The sequence below is a fragment of the Meriones unguiculatus genome, chromosome 1, assembly GCF_030254825.1.
Source record: "Meriones unguiculatus strain TT.TT164.6M chromosome 1, Bangor_MerUng_6.1, whole genome shotgun sequence".
Lineage (NCBI taxonomy): Eukaryota > Metazoa > Chordata > Mammalia > Rodentia > Muridae > Meriones > Meriones unguiculatus.
In genome coordinates, this window is record NC_083349.1 from 282,431 (window position 1) to 300,940 (window position 18,510).

At 43.6% G+C, this 18,510-nt stretch overlaps 1 protein-coding gene across 2 annotated transcripts in view; it reads left to right on the forward strand.

Moving 5' to 3' along the window:
• The first annotated feature begins 542 nt into the window (after positions 1–542).
• Ube2r2 (ubiquitin conjugating enzyme E2 R2) overlaps positions 543–18,510 on the forward strand; it is a 60,359-nt gene continuing 42,391 nt past the window's right edge. Inside the window, exon 1 of one of the 2 annotated variants that reach the window (XM_060378072.1) lies at positions 543–1,311. In XM_060378072.1, coding sequence (XP_060234055.1) covers positions 1,135–1,311 — 177 coding nt within the window. In that variant the 5' untranslated portion in view covers positions 543–1,134. The remainder of the gene's footprint in view (positions 1,312–18,510) is intronic. The other variant, XM_021634452.2, reaches the window with a different exon arrangement.

Sequence of the window (18,510 nt, forward strand, 5' to 3'; positions counted from 1 at the left end):
CTGCTTCTGCCTATCCCTGAGGTGGGCGACTTGCCCAGGGGCTCGACCAGTGGGAGACGTAGCCTATTCAAGCATCTGCTCAGTGTGAGGACTACACGGTGGGTGTCGGCGAAACGGGGGCTCCTCCAGGGAAGGCTGCGGGAGCACAGGGCGAGAGCGCCCGGAGCATCAGGACCTGAGGTTCCTTCCGGGGCACGCCTCTGGAACCGCGGCGTCCAGCCGCACAACCGTCACTTGCGGCCCCAAGCGATCCTGGCCCGCTCGCCCTTGATCCCCCCACCCGACACCGCTTGGCTCTTTAAGGGTGAGGGGGACACGCGCAGGCGTCACAAAGCGCCGCCACCGCGGGGCGCGGCGGGGGAAAAGCGGGCAGGCGGGAGCAGGAGCGGGGCAGAGCCGAGCGGGGAGGGCGGGAGGAGAAAAGGAGGGAGGAGGGAAGGGCGCGCGCACGCGCACTGGGCCGCCGCCGCCAGCCGGCCCCCTCCCGGCGCGCGCCCCTCCTCCTCTCCCTCCCTCCCTCTCTCCCTCCCTCCTCCTCCTCCTCCTCCTCCTCCTCGGCTCCGTAGCTCCCGCGGCGCGAGGCGCTCTCGCTCTCCTCCACCGCCCCTCCCCCCCGCGCAGCCGCCGCCGCCGCCGCCGCCGGCGTCCGGAGACCCCGACCCTCGTGCGCCCCTCCGGCCCCCGCCGAGAAGGAGAGGGCGAGCGAGCGGGCGAGCACGGCGCTCCCGGGCCGGCCCGGCCCCCCTGTCTTCGGCATCGCCTGCCCTCCGCCGCCTTCCTTCGCTCCCACCTCCACTCCCCCCCCCACCCTACCGAGGAGAGGCCCCCTCCGGGGGGGGGGAGGCCCGGGGCCCGGAGCGGATTCCCCCAACTCCCTCAGGCCCGCCCCCGCCCGGCCGACAGCGAGGAGGGCCCCGGCCGGCCCGCGTCGGGAGTGCGGAGGACCCCGGGCGGGCCCGCGGGCCGTCTGGGGCCTGCTGCGGCCCCGCCGGGTGTGTGAGGGAGGACAGGGGCCCGGCCCGGCCCGAGGGCGAGCGGAGGGGAGGGGCCTGGTCCGGGCCGGCCGGTGCGCGAGGACTGGGGCCGCGGCCCCGCTCGGCCTCCGCCGCCGCCGCCGCCGCCGCCGCCGCCACGATGGCCCAGCAGCAGATGACCAGCTCGCAGAAAGCCCTGATGCTCGAGCTGAAATCCCTGCAGGAGGAGCCGGTGGAGGGCTTCCGGATCACCCTGGTGGATGAGTCCGACCTTTACAACTGGGAGGTGGCCATCTTCGGACCCCCTAACACCCTCTACGAAGGCGGCTACTTTAAGGTACCCCCCACCCCTCCCCGGCCCAGCTTCCTGGGCCTCCGCCGTCGTCGGCTGCGGGCCGGGAGCGTGAGCTCGGGGGAGCCGAGGGGTCTCCTCACCTCGCAACCCCCTCCCCCACCCGCGCAGGCAGGAAGGCCTCGCTCGCTCACCCAGTGCCTTTTCTTTGTCATGGGGTGGGGGCGGGAGGCCTGTCTACACCGGGAAATAGGAAAGCCTCTGTGGCTGGGGTAGTGGCTACCGGGAAGGAGGGCTGCCTTTGTTTTGTCTCTCCAGCTGAGGGGGTGTGTGGAAATACGGAAGGTTTATCTTCTCTTATTAGACCCATCCTAGCCTTCTCTGCGCAGGCTGGAACTGCCCCAGAGGGCAGGGTGACCTGCACTTATTGGATTGGACTTTTCTCTTTGTGTGTGTGTGTGTGTGTGTGTGTGTGTGTGTGTGTATGTATGTATGTATATGTATGTGTGTGTGTAAAACATTAGCCTGTCATTCTCGGTGTTGCTAGTGCCCTGACATTTGGAGGATTTGTTGGTCTTGGGTAGTGATGGTCCAACTTTTGATTCCAGTACATGATGATAATAAGGAAGAAAACCCGTGGGGGGAGGGTGGCCAAAAAAGGGAGGGCGGTGTGCTTGCGTTGTCTTGAGGGGACTCTAATTTAGCCTTCTTTTCTGCCCTCATTTTCCATTTACTTTATATAGTCTCTGCTGCTTTCAATGCCCTTTGTCCTCTGCTACCAAGTTTACTAACACCCTCCAACCTCCCTCCCCCCATGTACAAACATCCACAAAGGGTGGAACGTGTCAGGCAGATTGATAGTTTCCCACTTTAAGGGAGACAAAATTAAAAGCTTTTGCTTAGGTGGTTAGTTAGCTCCAGCAAATGGGCTTGTGAGGCATGTGAGGTGAGAGGGTTTCCCAAGGTAGAGTGGCAGCCACTATATAGACATTATTTCTATTGTTTTTCACGAATTATTCCTTAGTTCAGTACTTGGAGATACTGAGTTTTTATTTTTGTTGTTGTTGTTGCTGTTTTTTTGTTTTGTTTTGTTTTTTAATCTTGATTTGACTTAAGTATTTTTTGGAGGGTGGAATCTTTGAGTGAAGATGAAGTGGGGGCAGAGACCAAGGAAAATGAGTGTTTAGGAATCCATTATTTTTTTTTAAATTTGCAAAATTAAGTAAAATAGGCCAATGAGTCAATTTTAGTTTGTTTTGAAGGGAGGGGTTATCTTGGCACAAGTTTTAAACGAATATATCTTAGTCATGTAGTTGTGATGTGTATTTTTAGGACTACCCAATTACTTAACTCTTATTTTCTAACATTCAAAAGCCTCAATTTCAGGCTTTAAACTGGGTCAACTTTGTTGAAAATAGGATTGATAGAGAATGCTTAACATTCATGCCTGTGATAGTTGCTGAATACTTAGTAAAAGGACATTTTTAGAATATTATGTAAGAGTGTGGTATCCTTACCAACTGTTTGCTTCATCTTTTGTGGTCAGCATACACTATATTTTTTAGATGCAGGTGCTTAAAGTTACTAAGTAAAGGCTCGAGGTCATCAGTGATAGATTGTAAGGGTGTTCTTGTCCCTATGTTGAGGTGTGTTATGTGTACTGTCAAATGTAGAAGCTCATTTGTAGACACTGGAAGTATTGCGCAGAGTGGAGTTCATACGATAAATTTCCTGGAAAACACTTTTAAAGCAAACTACTGGTTAATTTTAAAGGATATGGTTGTTGTTTTTTTTTTGTTTTTGTTTTTTTTTGTTTTTGTTTTTTTTTTGAGACAAGGTTTTTCTTTGTATCCCTGCCTGACCTAGAACTTGTTCTGTAGACCAGCAGGCCTTGAACTCATACTCACAGAGATCAGCCTGCCTTTTCCTCTGCCTCTGCCTCCAGCTCCAGAGTTCTGGGATTAAAGCAATACCACACATCTTAAAGTGTAAGTTTCAAGAAATATTATTACTGGAACAGCTGATAGTTAAGGTAAATGTGTTGAAGTTAAACTCTGTTGGAATTTGTTTTTTAAAAACCGTGAAATATGGAAATACTCTTGGTAGCATATACTATTTTAAAATAAAGCCAGGCAGTAGTGCACACCTTTGATCCCAGTGCTTAGGAAGCAGAGGCAGGTGTATCTCTGCGTTCCGGGCCAGCTTGGTCTGCAGAGTGAGTTCTAGGACAGCTGTCCTTTAATCTCTCCCCTGTATTCCTTTTTCTCATTCAAATTCATGTCCCTCCTTTAAAGATTTGTTTTATGTGTCTGAATGTTTTGCTTTCATGTATGTGTGTGTACCACATGTGTGCTTGCTTGGTGCCTTTGGAGTTCAGAAGAAGACATTGGGATGTCCTCTGAAACTGGAGTTATAGATAGCTGCCATCCCCATGAGGGTACTGGGCACCCAGGTCCTCTGCAAGAGCAGCAAGTGTTTTTAGCCACTGAGCCAACTCTTCGGCCACTATTTATATTTCTTTCTTTTGTTTTCTTTTAAAGATTATTTTTATTTTATGTGCACTAGTGTTGTTTGCATGTATGTCTGTGTAAGGATGTCAGATATTGGAGTTATAGACCGTTGTGAGCTACCATATGGGTGCCAGAAATTGAGCGGGGTCCTCTGGAAGACCTGTCAGTGTTCTCATCCCCTGACCCATTTCCCCAGCGTTTTTATTTGTTTTTGTTTTTTTCTTTTTTGAGACAGGGTTTCTCTGTGTAACAGCCCCACCTGTCCTAGACTTGCTTTGTAGACCAGGCTGGCTTTGAACTCACAGAATTCCTGCCTCTTCCTCCCAAATGCTGAGCTAAAAGGTGTACACCACACCCAGCATTATTTTGTTTGAGGCAGGGTTTCTCTGCAGCCCTGGCTGTCTTGGAACTCTCTGTAGACCAGGCTGGCCTCGAATTCAGAGACCCATCTGCCTCTGCCTCCTTAGTACTGGGATTAAAGGTGAGCACCATCATCTGTGTGTGGTGGCACACCTCTGTTGTAGCACTCAGGGAGGCAGAGGCAGGAGGGGCTCTGAGTTCAAAGCTGGCCTGGTCTACAAACCAAGTCCAGGATAGCCAAGGCTACACAGAGAAACCTTGTCTCAAAAAACAAAAAAACAAAACAAAACAAAAAAACAACCCAAAACAAAGAAATAAAACGGTGAAGCACCCTCACTGCCCAGCCTTGAGCTATATAAGCAGGGATAACTTTCAACTTCTGATCTTCCAGCCTCCTACTACCAAAGTGCTGGCATTAGAGCCTTGTCATCATGCCAAGTTTTTGCCATGCTGGAGAGTGAACCGAGTGCATGGTTTGTGCCAGGCAAGCACTCTGCCAATTGAGTTACATCCTTAACCTCAAAACAAAAAATTTAAGAAACTTTTGTGTGTGTTTTTGTGAATGTTTGCAATGGGGAGGGAGCAGGGAGTGTGTGTTTTGAGAAGCCAGAAGAGGACATCAGATTCCCTGGAACTGGAGTTGCAGAGGGCTATGAGCCCTCTAGTTTGGTTTCTGGAAACTGATCTTGAGTCCTCTTGAGAAATAGCAAGTGCTCTTAATTACTGAGCCATCACTCTAGCCCTCAAAATTATTGGGGGCGGGGGCCTTGAAACAGGGTCCCAACAAAACCCCAGCTGTCCTGGAACTCAGATATCCATCTTCTGAATGCTGAGATTAAAGATGTTTACCAACACATCTGGCCCTCAGAAGTTCTTTAAAAAATTTTTTATTGCATTTTACACACCACACACCACATACACTTGCACTTGTTTTCTTTTTAATTTACAAAATTACGTAAAATAGTCCAATGAGTCAATTTTAGTTTGTTTTGAAGGGAGGGGTTATCTTGGCACAGGCTTTCCTTCAATGTTGTAGATCTCAGCTCCACCTGCCTCTGCCTCCTTAGTATTTATGGTGTATATTTTCCGGAGGCAGAGACAGGCAGCTCTAGTGAGTGAGTCTGAGACTCACTTGGTCTTCACAGTGAGCTCCAGGACAGCCAGACTTGGGCAGAGAAACTCTGTCTCAAAAAACAAAATTATTTTTATATGTGTATGTGAGTGCTTGTTTGTATATGTGTATCGTATGGCCTGCCTGGTGTCTAAGGGGGCTAGAACAGGGCAATGAATGTCCTGGAACTAGAGTCACAGGTTGTTGTAAGCCCCTAAACAAGTGCTAGGAACCGAATCTGGTTCCTCTTTAAGAGCATATCAAGTGCTCTTAAAGCTGAGCCATCTCTCCAGCCATGTTGTACCTTTTTTTTTTCCCCTCAAACATAAGTACTTTGCTTGCATGTACGTCTGTGTGCCCAATGTATGCCTGATGATTGAAGATATCTGAAGATGTCCATCCTGTGAGCTCATACCTGGGTCTTCTGCAAGAAAGTGCTCTTAATCACTGAGCTATCTCTCTAGCCCTGATGTGATTGATGGTGCACATGTGGAGGTCATAGGACAAATTGTGGGACTTAGTTCTCTGCTTCTGCAGTATGGGTACCAGAGATTGAACTCAGGTCATCAAGCTTGGCATAAAATTCTTGCATTTTAACCTGTACTCTTCAGAGGTTGTTTCAGTTTTTGTGAGAAAATTGTTCAGTGGTATATTTCTGCTTTTTTTTTTCCCCTTATGTTAATCTGATTAGTTCTTCTTTGGAAAAAGGCCAATTTGTGATGTTTGTTTGTTTGTTTGGTTTTTTCCCCCCAGTGTTTTTGTCTTAAAACAAGGCTTTTAGTGTGTTCCTCTACAGCTGAAGTTAAGAATTGGCACAGGGGCTGACAAGATGGCTCATCTAGTAAGGTGCTTGTTAAGAATGCTAACCTATGTGTGCTAGGTCAAGTACTGCATCGCTGAGTTACAGCTCCAGCTCAAGCTACTCTTGGTAAATTGTGGCCTAAGCTAAAGAGGTCACTTGAAAAACATGGAAAGTAAGTTATGTGAACACTACAAAATTCTGATTTAAGAAACTTTCTAGCTTTGAAAAATGCTTTCTGGGGGGCTGGAGAGATATCTCAGAGGATAAGAGCACTGATTGCTCTTCCCAAAGGTCCTGAGTTCAATTCCCAGCAACCACATGGTGGCTCACAACCATCTAAACATGAAATCTGGTTCCCTCTTCTGGCGTACAGGTGTACATGCTAACACATTGCATAAGTAATAAATAAATAAATCTTAAAAAAAAAAAGAAAAAAGAAAAATGCTTTCTGGGCAACCTCATCTTTGAGTCGCCTTTGCTTGTTGCAGGGAGCTCCTTTTTTGTTCTTGTTTTCAAGACAGGGTCTCTCTGTGTAGCCTTGGCTGTCCTAGAAGTAACTATGTAAGAAAGGCTGGCTTTGAATACATAGGTCAGCCTGCTTCTGCCTGTGGTGGTCTGTAGTTAAAGGGATGTCACCACATCTGAAATAATTTTCAACTACAAAGTGAATTCAAGCCAGCCTGAATTCAGACCCCTGTCTCAAAACAAACAACTCCCCAAACCCAAAAAACAAAACAATAATGTGCTGGTTCAGCCATTAAGAGCATGTGTTGCTCTGGCAGATGACCTGGATTTACTTTTAAGCACCCAAATGGTAGTTTACAACCATAATAACTCTAGTTCTGGGGAATCTGATGCCCTCTTCTGACTCTGGCAGGCACTAAGTGGGTGTATGGTGCACATACCTACACAAATATATGAGTAAACCTTAGTTTTAAAAGTGTACAATTGTTCAGTGGCATAGTTAAATTAATAGTTAAAAGAAATTATAATTAAATAATAGTTAAATAAATTAATTTCTCAAGACAGGGTTTCTCTGTGTAGTCCTGACTATCCTGGAACTTACTTGGTAGACCAGGCTGGCCTCACACTCATAGAGATCCATCTTCCTCTGCCACCCGGAGTGCTAGGATTAAAGGAGGGTGCCACTTTTTATAGCCTGTCTATAAAAATATTTTTTAAAAAGAAATTTAAACAGAGCACCGTGCGTGCGTGCGTGCGCATACAAGTATATTTGGTGGGTGCCAGAACATTCTTATGGAAGTCAGGGGACAGCTGGTACAAGTTGATTCTATATGTTAACTGTTGAGATATCTTGCTTGCCCTAGCCTGAACAATTTTAAGGCTATGCTCTTTGTTGGAATTTGGAATTTTGAGACTTGAGTCTTTTTATGTACCCTTGGCTGCCCTTGAACTTATGTAGATCAGGCTGTCATAGAATTTGCTTGTTGAGATTAAAGGTGTGTATTACCATACCAGGCTAAAGCTATATGTATTTTTTTGTTTTCTGTATAGTCCTGGCTGTTCTGAAAGTTATGCTATAGCCTAGGCTGGCCTTGAACTCAGAGATCCTCCTGCCTCTGCCTCCCAAGAGCTGGGATAAAAGCTGTGCACCACCAGGCCCAGCTCCAGTATGTATGTATATTTGTTTGTTTCTTTTTTTTTGAGACAGGGTTTCTCTATATAGGTCTGGCTGTCCTGAAAGGTGCTCTGTAGACCAGGCTGGCCTAGAGCTGATAGATCCGCCTGCTTCTGCCTCCCAAGTGGTGAGATTAAAGGCGTGCCCCACCACAGTCCAGCTTACAGTTTATTTTTAATTAGATTTTTCTTTTGAATCTTTTTTTCTGCTTTCTTCTTTCTTGGGGGGAGGGAATTTTGTATTTTTTTTTCCAAGACAGGCTTCATTTGTGTAGCCTTGGATGTCCTGGAACTCTGTAGAGCAGGCTGGCCATAAACTCAAAGATATACCCCCATCCTTCCCAGTGTTGGGATTAAAGGTGTGTGCCTTTTTCTGTCTTTATCATTTGACACCATGTTAGCCTAGCTGGCCTTGGACTCTCTGTGTAGCTGAGGATTTTGAATTCCTGCTTTTACCTCCCCAAGTGCCCAGCTTAGATTTTGACTTTTTATGTGAGTGAAATCATACTATGGGCATACTATGGAGTAAGTAAGTGTGTGAGCGTTTGTGGTGTGTTTGAAGTTTTTCCCATGCTGAGGCATGTATCTGTTTAAATTTTTTATTAACACAGCATTATTTGGATGTTAGTTGGACACTTAAATTGTTTCACTGTTTGAATATTATGAATAATACTGTTGTTACCCTTTGTGTTGCAAAATAATTTGGAACATAGATTTTTTTTCATCCCCACTCCCAAAAACAGTATCTTTATTGGTTATTTGGGAATTTTACATCATTCACTCTGTTCACAATCTGACTCCCAACTCTGTGACCTCCTTCCCAAAAAGAAGGGGGAAAACCCAACTTGTTGCCTGTATTTCTTCTGGGTGTTTTCAGTTGGGGTTTCATTTGATTGGGGTTTTCATTTCTTGTGGGTGTTTACCTAGGAATAGAATTGCTGTGAAAATCTGTTTCTAACTATTTGAGGAACTCTAGACTGCTAAACATGGAAGCTTTCATGTAGAGTAGCTGTAGTGTATGCATGTGTTAATTTCTTTGTGTTCAACCATACATGTCCACTGTAAAAGGAAGCAAGAGCTGCTGTGGTGGCATGCTCCTTTAAAGCCAAACTTGGAGGCAGAGATAGGCTGACCTTTATAAGCTGGAGGCCTGCCTGTTTACATGTAGGTGAGCCTGTGGGTGGTCACGGACCCTGAGGGACCCACATAGTAGGAGAGAGCCAAGTCCTTTGGGTTGCTCTGACTCAGACACACACGTGCACACACACAAATAAGCAAGTAAATGTAAATGAATTAAAATACATTTCTTTTAAGTGTGTGTAGATATAGGTGTCTGCATTTAGGTATGTCCATGTGAATGCAAGTGCCCAGAGAGGCCTGAGGCATCAGATCCCCTGGAAGAACAGAGCTGAAGTATGCCTAACCGCCATCTCATCTCTCCAGTCCTAAAGAATTAATTTGTACAGTTGAATATATTTAACAGCTGAAAATGCTGTTAAATGCTACCTTTAGTTTCTTGGAATTCACTGTTGGATTGGTTATATTTTGTTGTAAACTAAAGGATTCTATTACAGTACCAATGCATTGTGAAGCTACTATCCTGAGGTTGTCAGGACAAAGTGATCAAGGAAAGTTGTAGCCCTAACCCTGTCTAGCTTCCCTACCTCTTCTTCATTTCACTTCTTAATCCTTGTTTATGTGTGCTATCAGGGGCCCGGGGTGTAACTCAGTGGCTGGGTGCTTGCTTAGGATGCACAGGCCTTAGGTTTGACTCTAACACTACAGAAGTAAAATTAAAAAGAGCAACTTAATAAGTTAAGTATTTTTTTCTTTATAAGAACTGTTTAAATTTAGGTTTGTAAATTTGGTAAAAAAGTCTTAAGAGTGAATATAATTTTATCACTGTAATATATAGAAATTCAAGTTTTATAGCAGTGATAGTTAACATTATTTTTCAAGACTGGTATAGGAAAATAAGCAGTAAGTGTATTCAGAAAGCTTGCCCCTGAAAGTCACTTAACAGTTCAAAATGTAATCCTCCAGAAATAGTCTGTGCATATGTAAACATATCTATATATCTAAAATTAGAAGCCCCTGGTGTGTTGTGGTACACACCTATACCCTTAAGGCTGAAGCAGAATGATCATCCTTTTGCGGTGAAATTAAAGTGTTAACCAGATAACATTGCTTTTAATTTTTTTTTATTTTTTTCATGGAGATCTCACTATTGTCAGTGTTCGAACTACTTGTATTACATGTGCAGGGAAGTTTTCTGAGTGTGAAGAATATAACCCCAGTTGAACTAGAACTTAGGCTCCTGAATGATAGGACTACAGGTAATACATGTCAACATACACACACACACACACACACACACACACACACACACACACACAGAGGGCTTGGCTTCTCTGTGCAGCCCTGGCTGTCTTGGACCTGCTTTGTAGACTACGCTGGCCTTGAACTCACAGAGATCCACCTGCTCTGCTTCTCTAAATCCTGGGATTACAGGATTACAGGTGTTTACCACCACATCCTGCTCACTCTGCGATTTTTTTTTTAATACTGCAGTTTTATATTTTTCTATTTCATTTTATTTATTTTCTCATTATTATTTATTATTAGACTTAATTTTATGTGTATGAATGTTTTGCCTGTATGTATATATGTACATCATATGTCTACTTGGTGCTACTGGAGGTTCTAAAAGGTTGTCGAATTAGCAGTACCATATAGGCACAGGGAACTGGACCTAGGTCCTCTGCAAGAGCAACAAATGCTCTTAATCCCTCATTTAACATTCTTCTTTTTGGCCAGGTATGGTGGCACATGCCTATAATCCCAGCAGTCTGAGAGACAGAGGCAGGTGGATCTCTGTGAGTTCCAGGCCAGCCTGGATTACAAACCAAGTCCAGGACAGCCAGGGCTATACAGAGAAACCCTGTCTTGGGAAAATATTTTTTAATTTTATGTTTTGAGACAACTTGGGATGATCATGAACTCCTGGTCTTCCTCCCTTCTCCTAAGTGCTAGATGACAAACGTACAATGTTTGGTTTATGCTATAGTTTTAAAAATTGCTCTTTAGTATTCATGCTATAATTTTGTACTGCCTATATTGTTAGTTTTTAAATTCATTCATTCATTCATTCTTTCTTTCTTTCTTTCTTTCTTTCTTCTCTCTCTCTCTCTCTCTCTCTCTCTCTCTTTCTTTCTTTCTTTCTTATGTATACAGTATTCTGCCTGCATGTATAGGCATACAAGCCAGAAGAGGACCCCAGATTTCATTATAGATGGTTATGAGCCACCATGTGATTGCTGGGACTTGAACTCAGGACCTCTGGAAGAAGAGCCAGTGCCCTTGAGTGCTGAGCCATCTCTCCAGCCCCAGTTTTTAAAATTTTTGTTTTAGCTTTTACCCTAATATAATTATTTGAAGCAGTTTTATTCCATACGTCCTTAGTATGTATCTTTTGGAATGAAATATTGCACATTTTAGAACTACAACCCAAAGCAGAGGTGCTGTATTCAAGATAATGAGATAATTGAGGAATTGGAGTCATAGTGTAGGAATTCAAGCCAATCTAGGCAACATACACAGAGCCCAGCTCAGAAAAGGAAAATAAACACATTAGTGTAAGGAATGCCTTTATAACTACTATCAGGCTTTGGTCCAAAATCCTTCAAATGTTATTTGGTTTTAGCATTAGCATAAATTAATAAAAATAGATTTTATAGGTCAATCTGTTTGCATCTGGATAAATTGGTAGTAAATTTTGGTAGCAAATTTAATGATTTTACAAAAATGAAATTGAAGCAAGTTCCTGAGGGATATTTAGATTTTCTTTTTTTAGTTGTCCTGGACTCACTTTTTGTAGACCAGGCTGGCCTTGAACTCACAGAGATCCACCTGCCCCTGCCTCTCCCAAGTACTGGGATCAAAGGTATGTGCTACCATGCCCAACAGATTATCTTTATATTTTTCTTAAGTGGTAATTAGTGTCTGAATTTGGAAGCATTGAATACCAGTATCTTCCAGTTTGATCTCTTTTACATAGAAACTAGATCAGGATAACAAGGCAGGATTCATTAAGTTTGCCTAGGTATTTCCAGTATTTGGTGCTTTCCATAAATTCAGGTATTGAAGGGAGATGATGAAATTTTTTGCCCTTGGGTCATTAAATGGGTACTGACCACTTAAGTCATTTTAGAAACTTGGAAAAAGGGTTGGGTAGGTGGTGCATGCCCTTGAGGGCCACATGGTGAAGTAATGGAGTCTGGGTATTATTTATGTAAAATACTGTCTTTTTCTTTGTCCTCTGTCTCAGTTTTTTTCTCTATTTAAATGAGGCTAGAACTTAAGGCTAGTTGGGACTACATAGCAAGACCCTATCTCCAAAACAGACAGAGATTTCTGGGCTCCAGCTTGCACTTTATCAGAATCTTCTAGGTTAGGACAACAATCTGGTATTATTAGTTTGGGGCCCATAGTGTTCATGTAGAGGTAAGAACACAACTTTGAGGAGTCCTTTCTCTCCTGGAACTGAACATCTGGCTAGTGTGGCAAGGGCTTTTTACCTGCTGAGCCATCTTGGTGCCTACAAGTTGTGGAGAAACAACGGTAATTTTTTTTATTTTTGTTTTTTGAGACAAGTTCTTATTGAGGAACTCAGAGATGTCTTCCTCTGCTACCTGAGCCTTGGAATGAAAGGTATGCGGCACTACTACACAGCTTGAAAGACTCCCAGGAGCCTATCTAGACGGGGAGACCCCGCTTCCCAAGGAACAGCGAGACCAGCCTTCGGATGCAAGCCCCAAGAGGTTTATTTTGATACACGGGTACCCGGGGCGACCAAGCCTATCGGAGGACTTGCGCGCCTCTCGGTTGGGGTGACGGGTTTTTATAGGGCTCGGGAGCAGGAGGCGCGGTTACAGAAGCGAGAAGCATAGTTACAGGGGTCTGATTGGGTGGTTTGAACAAAGCCGTAGTTAAGTCATGTACCCAGAACAGGGAAGGCGGGAAGGCAGATTGCGAGCCGAGTCACGTACCCACCGGAACTGGGAAGGCGGGAAAGAATGCAGCGAGGTAGCTCTCCCCTCAGGGAACTTACTGCTATACCGCGCCTACTCTACATAGTATTAACAATCGCTGCTTATCTTTTGGTCTCTCATTTCCCCCTTTCCTATGATCATTTGAAGACCCAATCTTGGGTCTTCCAGATATATGACCCCTTGTATCTTATAGATTTATTTATTTATTTTTATAATGGGATCTGGGGTCCCTTCAGGGTGGATATAGGGGTAGTAAGCCAAGGAGAACTATTACAGGATCTCTCTAGGCTTTTAGCCCAGTTGCTGCAATATTAGTGTCCATTTCAGCTAAGCAGATGTCCAAGACAATAGCTAATGCCAGGGAGCCCCTTTTGACTTAGCATTTCAGCCTGCTAAGGGGGATTTGGGCGTAGATCCATCTTCTGGAGCTTCTTCGAGCTGACCGTTGGACCGTAGGCATCAGGGGCTAGGAAAGCTGAAATGCCAGTCAAAGGCTGGGCAATGGGGAAGTCCCAAGCATCTGGTTCGTTGATCCACCCGAAGAGGCAGGGAGCAATCATGTCAGTTTCCAGGAAGTCCAGATCTCAGCTTGCTGTCCACAGCTGATCCCGGACAGAGTTAAACAGGTGAAGATCTGCTGAGACAAATTTAGACTGGAGACAGAAGTTAAAATTTGTCTATTAAATGGGAAAGATCAGGGAAAATCTCATCTGTGATCCTTTTGAGCTATGCCAGATCCAGGTCACATCCTGAAACTCATATGAAATTTTAGTACACAAAAGGAAATATACATAATTTTAAATACTCAGAAAAGTAACATATCAGCAAATCAAACATTTTGAGAGTAACAGGTAAAACTGCATCCCATTGAATGAGTATCAGTTAGCTGTTTGTTTTATAACCTTTATACACAACCTAAGTGTGTCCACAGTAACATTTTTTTTTCTGTGGGCATAGCTGTTTGTAATTAGTCACGAATGAAGCTTGGCCATTTTCATACACTCAGCATATACTTTTAGTTTTCACTTTTACTTTTATGTTTACACTGGAAAGTTAGGCAGAAATACATTACTGGCTTTTAGTGCTAAACCCTGGATGCTTGGACTTTCCTTAACAAAGCAACTAGAAGGAATAGGTTATTTCTGTGTCAAAATCTACCCCAGAAATGGCAGATATTAAGAATACCATACTAAAAGCTATGACTTTTGGGTCAGATACACACATTAAACAGATGTTTTTAAAATAACGAGAAGCACCTTTAGTCTATCTTTAGAAGCCAACAAAGGAAATTAAAATCTTAACCTGGTGACTGAATAATAGGCAGTTATTGCTCCATCAACTTATCAGAACTCTATTGATCAATGCCGAAACTCTGAACTTTTAAAATTTTATAACATAAGCACAACAGTAGCAAAGAGGGGGGAGAAATTTAAAATATTTCCCATTTTTAATCTCCTTTAAAATATTTATCTCTTTATAACTTATAATTATATTAAAAAAAACTACTTAGACTGTCCAATCTTTTGAATTTATCAACCCTGAAACATTTTTTTAAACTAAATAATAACACTCTAGATTTTTACAACCTAAACTCCTATATTTTCAGACCCTATATAAGCTCCACTTATTTATCTTAAGACATGAGTCCTGTGAGCAAGGCAAACCTGTCTTTTTTTCTAAATAAGGTATCTAGTACTCTGTGGTTCTAGCTAATGAGTTGATCAATGAGCTAACAGTCGATCTAATTGTCTTTTCTCTAGCTGCAAAGCTACCGTAAGCTTAGCATAGCCGTCAAGGTGTTCAGAGACCTGAGAAGGATAAATTATAAGCTAAATAAATACCAATCCATGTGCCAATCAAAATGACAGGGATGACTAGTTAGCCCATTACCTAGGCAGTGTCCCTGGCTCCTGTGTTTCAGCATCCTGAACAGACGCAGTTCTGCCAGGCACATAAGATGAGAGACTGTTTCTGTGGAGAAAGAAACGAGAGAATGGCCTCACCTCGCCCTTAGCAATGTGAAACATTGACTCCAGGTGTCCACAGTTTTGGCTGGGCCCTAACAGTGGGCCAGTTGAGGCAGTATTGCCCAGTGGTTAGCATACCACAATCCAAAGTAGCATTCATCTGTCGTTGTGCCCAAATCTTCTCGGAGACCTTGGGGGACCTACTGCCAGGATCGCGGGACTTCCTGTCACAATAAGCTTACACATGTTAAAATGCCTAATTCAGATTTCTGACAAGCTTGAGGGCCAGCATATCCGAGTTACTCTGTTTTTATCATCTGCTCTAAACTGTGTCCTATAAAACAGAATGCTATGATCTCTGATTCTAGCATATTTCCCAGATGCATGTCCTAGAAGTATATATTTTAAGACAAATAGGCAAGAGACTAGGTAAGGCTCAACTGCAGTATTTAGCATGACTTTAAATCTGTTCTTTCTGAACTAAAATCAAAGCAAACCTTTTATTCGGATACAGTTTATAGAGAGGCTAGCTAATCTTGCTGCTCCTACCACTTGCATTAAAATTGAACATTAAAAAGCTTTGCATTTAGCACTAATGACTAAACATATCTCCGGACCAGCATGGCGGCTGGCCACGTGTAACCGAACTGAGCTGGAATCCTTAAACAAACATGGCAGCCAAACTACAGCTTCACGCGCTCTCCATTGCTGAACCATCATGGCGGCTGGCCATGTGCTAGCATTAGCATAGGCTGTGACTGACAATACCAAACATGGCCATTAGGTGCTGATGATACAGCAAACACTTCGGAGCTTCCATAATCCCCCACAACCAAAAGTTCCCAGTAATCGAACAAGCTTTAGAACCAACTGCATAACAGAACAATTTTAAACTGTAATTCTTTTAGCCATACCAAACCTATCAGCTAGAATTTTTTCCTTAAAAGAGCATAAAAAACATTTTGTAATGAGGAATCACCAGCCTTTTAAATGAAGTATAACATTTTAAAATACAGTTTTTCTTTAAATCATATTAACTCTCTGGCTTTTTATAACACATCCACTAACCTTCTGCAACATGCTATATACATTCAGATTTCTAGCTTTTCTTTTCTGGCTTAACCAGACATGCTTACTTTTTTGCTCTCTTTCTTGCTTTTCAGATGACATAAAAACTCTCACTAAAATCCTTTCCATTCTGACATGATCCTGCTGAAGCCCAGAGTCTACGTACGATTTGCTTTTTATAGGCAAAGCAAAAGCAAGTTACATTACTATAAAGAGGAGTTCTGAAACTGCCAAATTTTTTTAAAATAACTTTCCTGTATCTGATAACATAAAGGTAACAAACAAACTCTAAGGAACTTAGAACAAGCTTTAAGGAACTTGGTGAAACTTCCCCTTTTCTTTGTCTCAAGATAAAGAACAGGGTGTAAACATGTTTTTTATAAACAAATCAGTTTATCAAACAAACAGCTCTCCATAAGATACATTTTAAAAACTGCAATTTTCTCAGTCATTGTCATACCCAAATGTCTGATAAACTTTAAACAATTTTTTAAAACCCGTTTTTGCAATATTAAAACAAAGTACCCCTTTTGTAGAAGTCACAAGGCATAAACATAATCTTTAAAATTAAAACCAGATTTTAAAACCAGAATTTACCAGTGCAAGCAATTTAATTTTTAAAACCAATACCAATTTAAAATAAGCTATCCTTTTAACCTAGAAGGAAATGAGATTTGACCAAGGTTTTTTTTTCTTTTTTTTTTTTTTTTTACCCTTACCAAGATGGCGGTTACATTATAAAATCACATGGTGAGGTCAAGATGGCGGCGAGACACTGAGACACTTTAGACCACGTGGCAGCCTATACAATATGCGCTTATGGATCTAATAAAGCGCATAGGCACACATTTTAAACAAGTTTCGGGAGATCTTTCAGAACAGAAAACAAAAGGTAGACAGACAAACAACACTCACTACACTTATGACAAAAATCAGGCAGACAGAAGACAACACAAACCGCGGTACGAGATCGGCGCCAAAGCAAAAACAAAAATTCAGATGGAGACCTTGTCGGAGGTCCGGTTCCTCCATCTCCCAGATGAAGCACGTAGCCTTCTCTCAGGGGCGTCGCCCCAAAGAGTCCCACTCGGCTCGTGTTTCCAGACAGGAGGGAACCCAAGAAGGGTTACCTTTCAGACGGGGAAGCAAATGATTCCCCTACCAGGCACTCCTGAGACGTCTCCCAGGAGGCACGGAATAGAAGTACGAGCCCGTCGGCTCCTTCTAGTTTCCGTCTGATACAGATGACCTGGCCAAGTCCAGACCACAGGGGGACTCGAACCCCCTGGAAACGAACTCACACAAAGACAGACCGTTTAACACAACGATACACAAGACTCACAGAACAAAAAACCGGCAGTCTTAGCAGTCTTACCTCCCGACGCTGGGTCGGTGGTCCCTGGGCGGGGGTCTCAGATCTCGGTGGGACCTCCAAATGAAAGACTCCCTGGAGCCTATCTAGACGGGGAGACCCCGCTTCCCAAGGAACAGCGAGACCAGCCTTCGGATGCAAGCCCCAAGAGGTTTATTTTGATACACGGGTACCCGGGGCGACCAAGCCTATCGGAGGACTTGCGCGCCTCTCGGTTGGGGTGACGGGTTTTTATAGGGCTCGGGAGCAGGAGGCGCGGTTACAGAAGCGAGAAGCATAGTTACAGGGGTCTGATTGGGTGGTTTGAACAAAGCCGTAGTTAAGTCACGTACCCAGAACAGGGAAGGCGGGAAGGCAGACTGTGAGCTGGGTCACGTACCCACCCGGAACTGGGAAGGCGGGAAAGAATGCAGCGAGGTAGCTCTCCCCTCAGGGAACTTACTGCTATACCGCGCCTACTCTACATAGTATTAACAATCGCTGCTTATCTTTTGGTCTCTCAAGCTAAGTTCAGTTTTTAAAAGACTAATTTGTGTGGGGAGTTGATTCCATCCTTCTACTGTGTGGAACCCAGGGCATTGGAGGACTCAGGCTTGTCAGTAGATATCTTTACCTGCTGAACCATAAGTTCTGCTTTTAAAAACTTTTCAGTATCCCCTTCTTATAACATACATCTGTGAAGTATTAATTGAGTTTCTTTTAATTTGGAAATTATTTTAGAACTAGTTTGAGTACACTGCAAAGGAACAGTAGACTGGGTAGTATGTAGAAGCCTTTAGTCTCAGTTTGGAATTTTTATGCTAAAAATTCCAGGGTTTCCCTGTTTAACAGCTCTGGCAGCCCTAGAATTTGCTGCATAGACCAGGCTAGACTCAAAGTAACAGGTCCACCTGCCTCTGCTCTAATCTCCCTGACTTTTTTTGAGATGAGGTTTCACCATGTCAGGCTAGTCTGGAACATGTGGTCCTCCTGTCTCAACCGTGGGAGTAGTAGAATTATAGCTGTGCACCCAGCCAGTTTATCAGATAAAAGGTAGAAAGTAAAAGCTGTTTTTCTGCTGTAAAGGCTTATGGTCAGTTTTCGATAATTTAAAAATGCTTATTCTTACGTGTATAAGTGTTTTGCCTGAATTTATGTGTAACACAGGTGTTCCCTGTGTGTGCCTGGTGCTTGTGGGTGTCAAAAGAGAGTGTCTGTTGGAACTGGAGTTGGAAATTATTGTGATCCAACATGTAGATGCTGGGAACCAAACCAGTGTCCTTGGCTAGAGCAACAAGTGTTTGTCACTGATAAGACATCTCCCCAGCCCAGTATGAGGTTTTTTTGTTTTTTTTTTCTTTTTCTTTTTCTTTTTCTTTTTCTTCT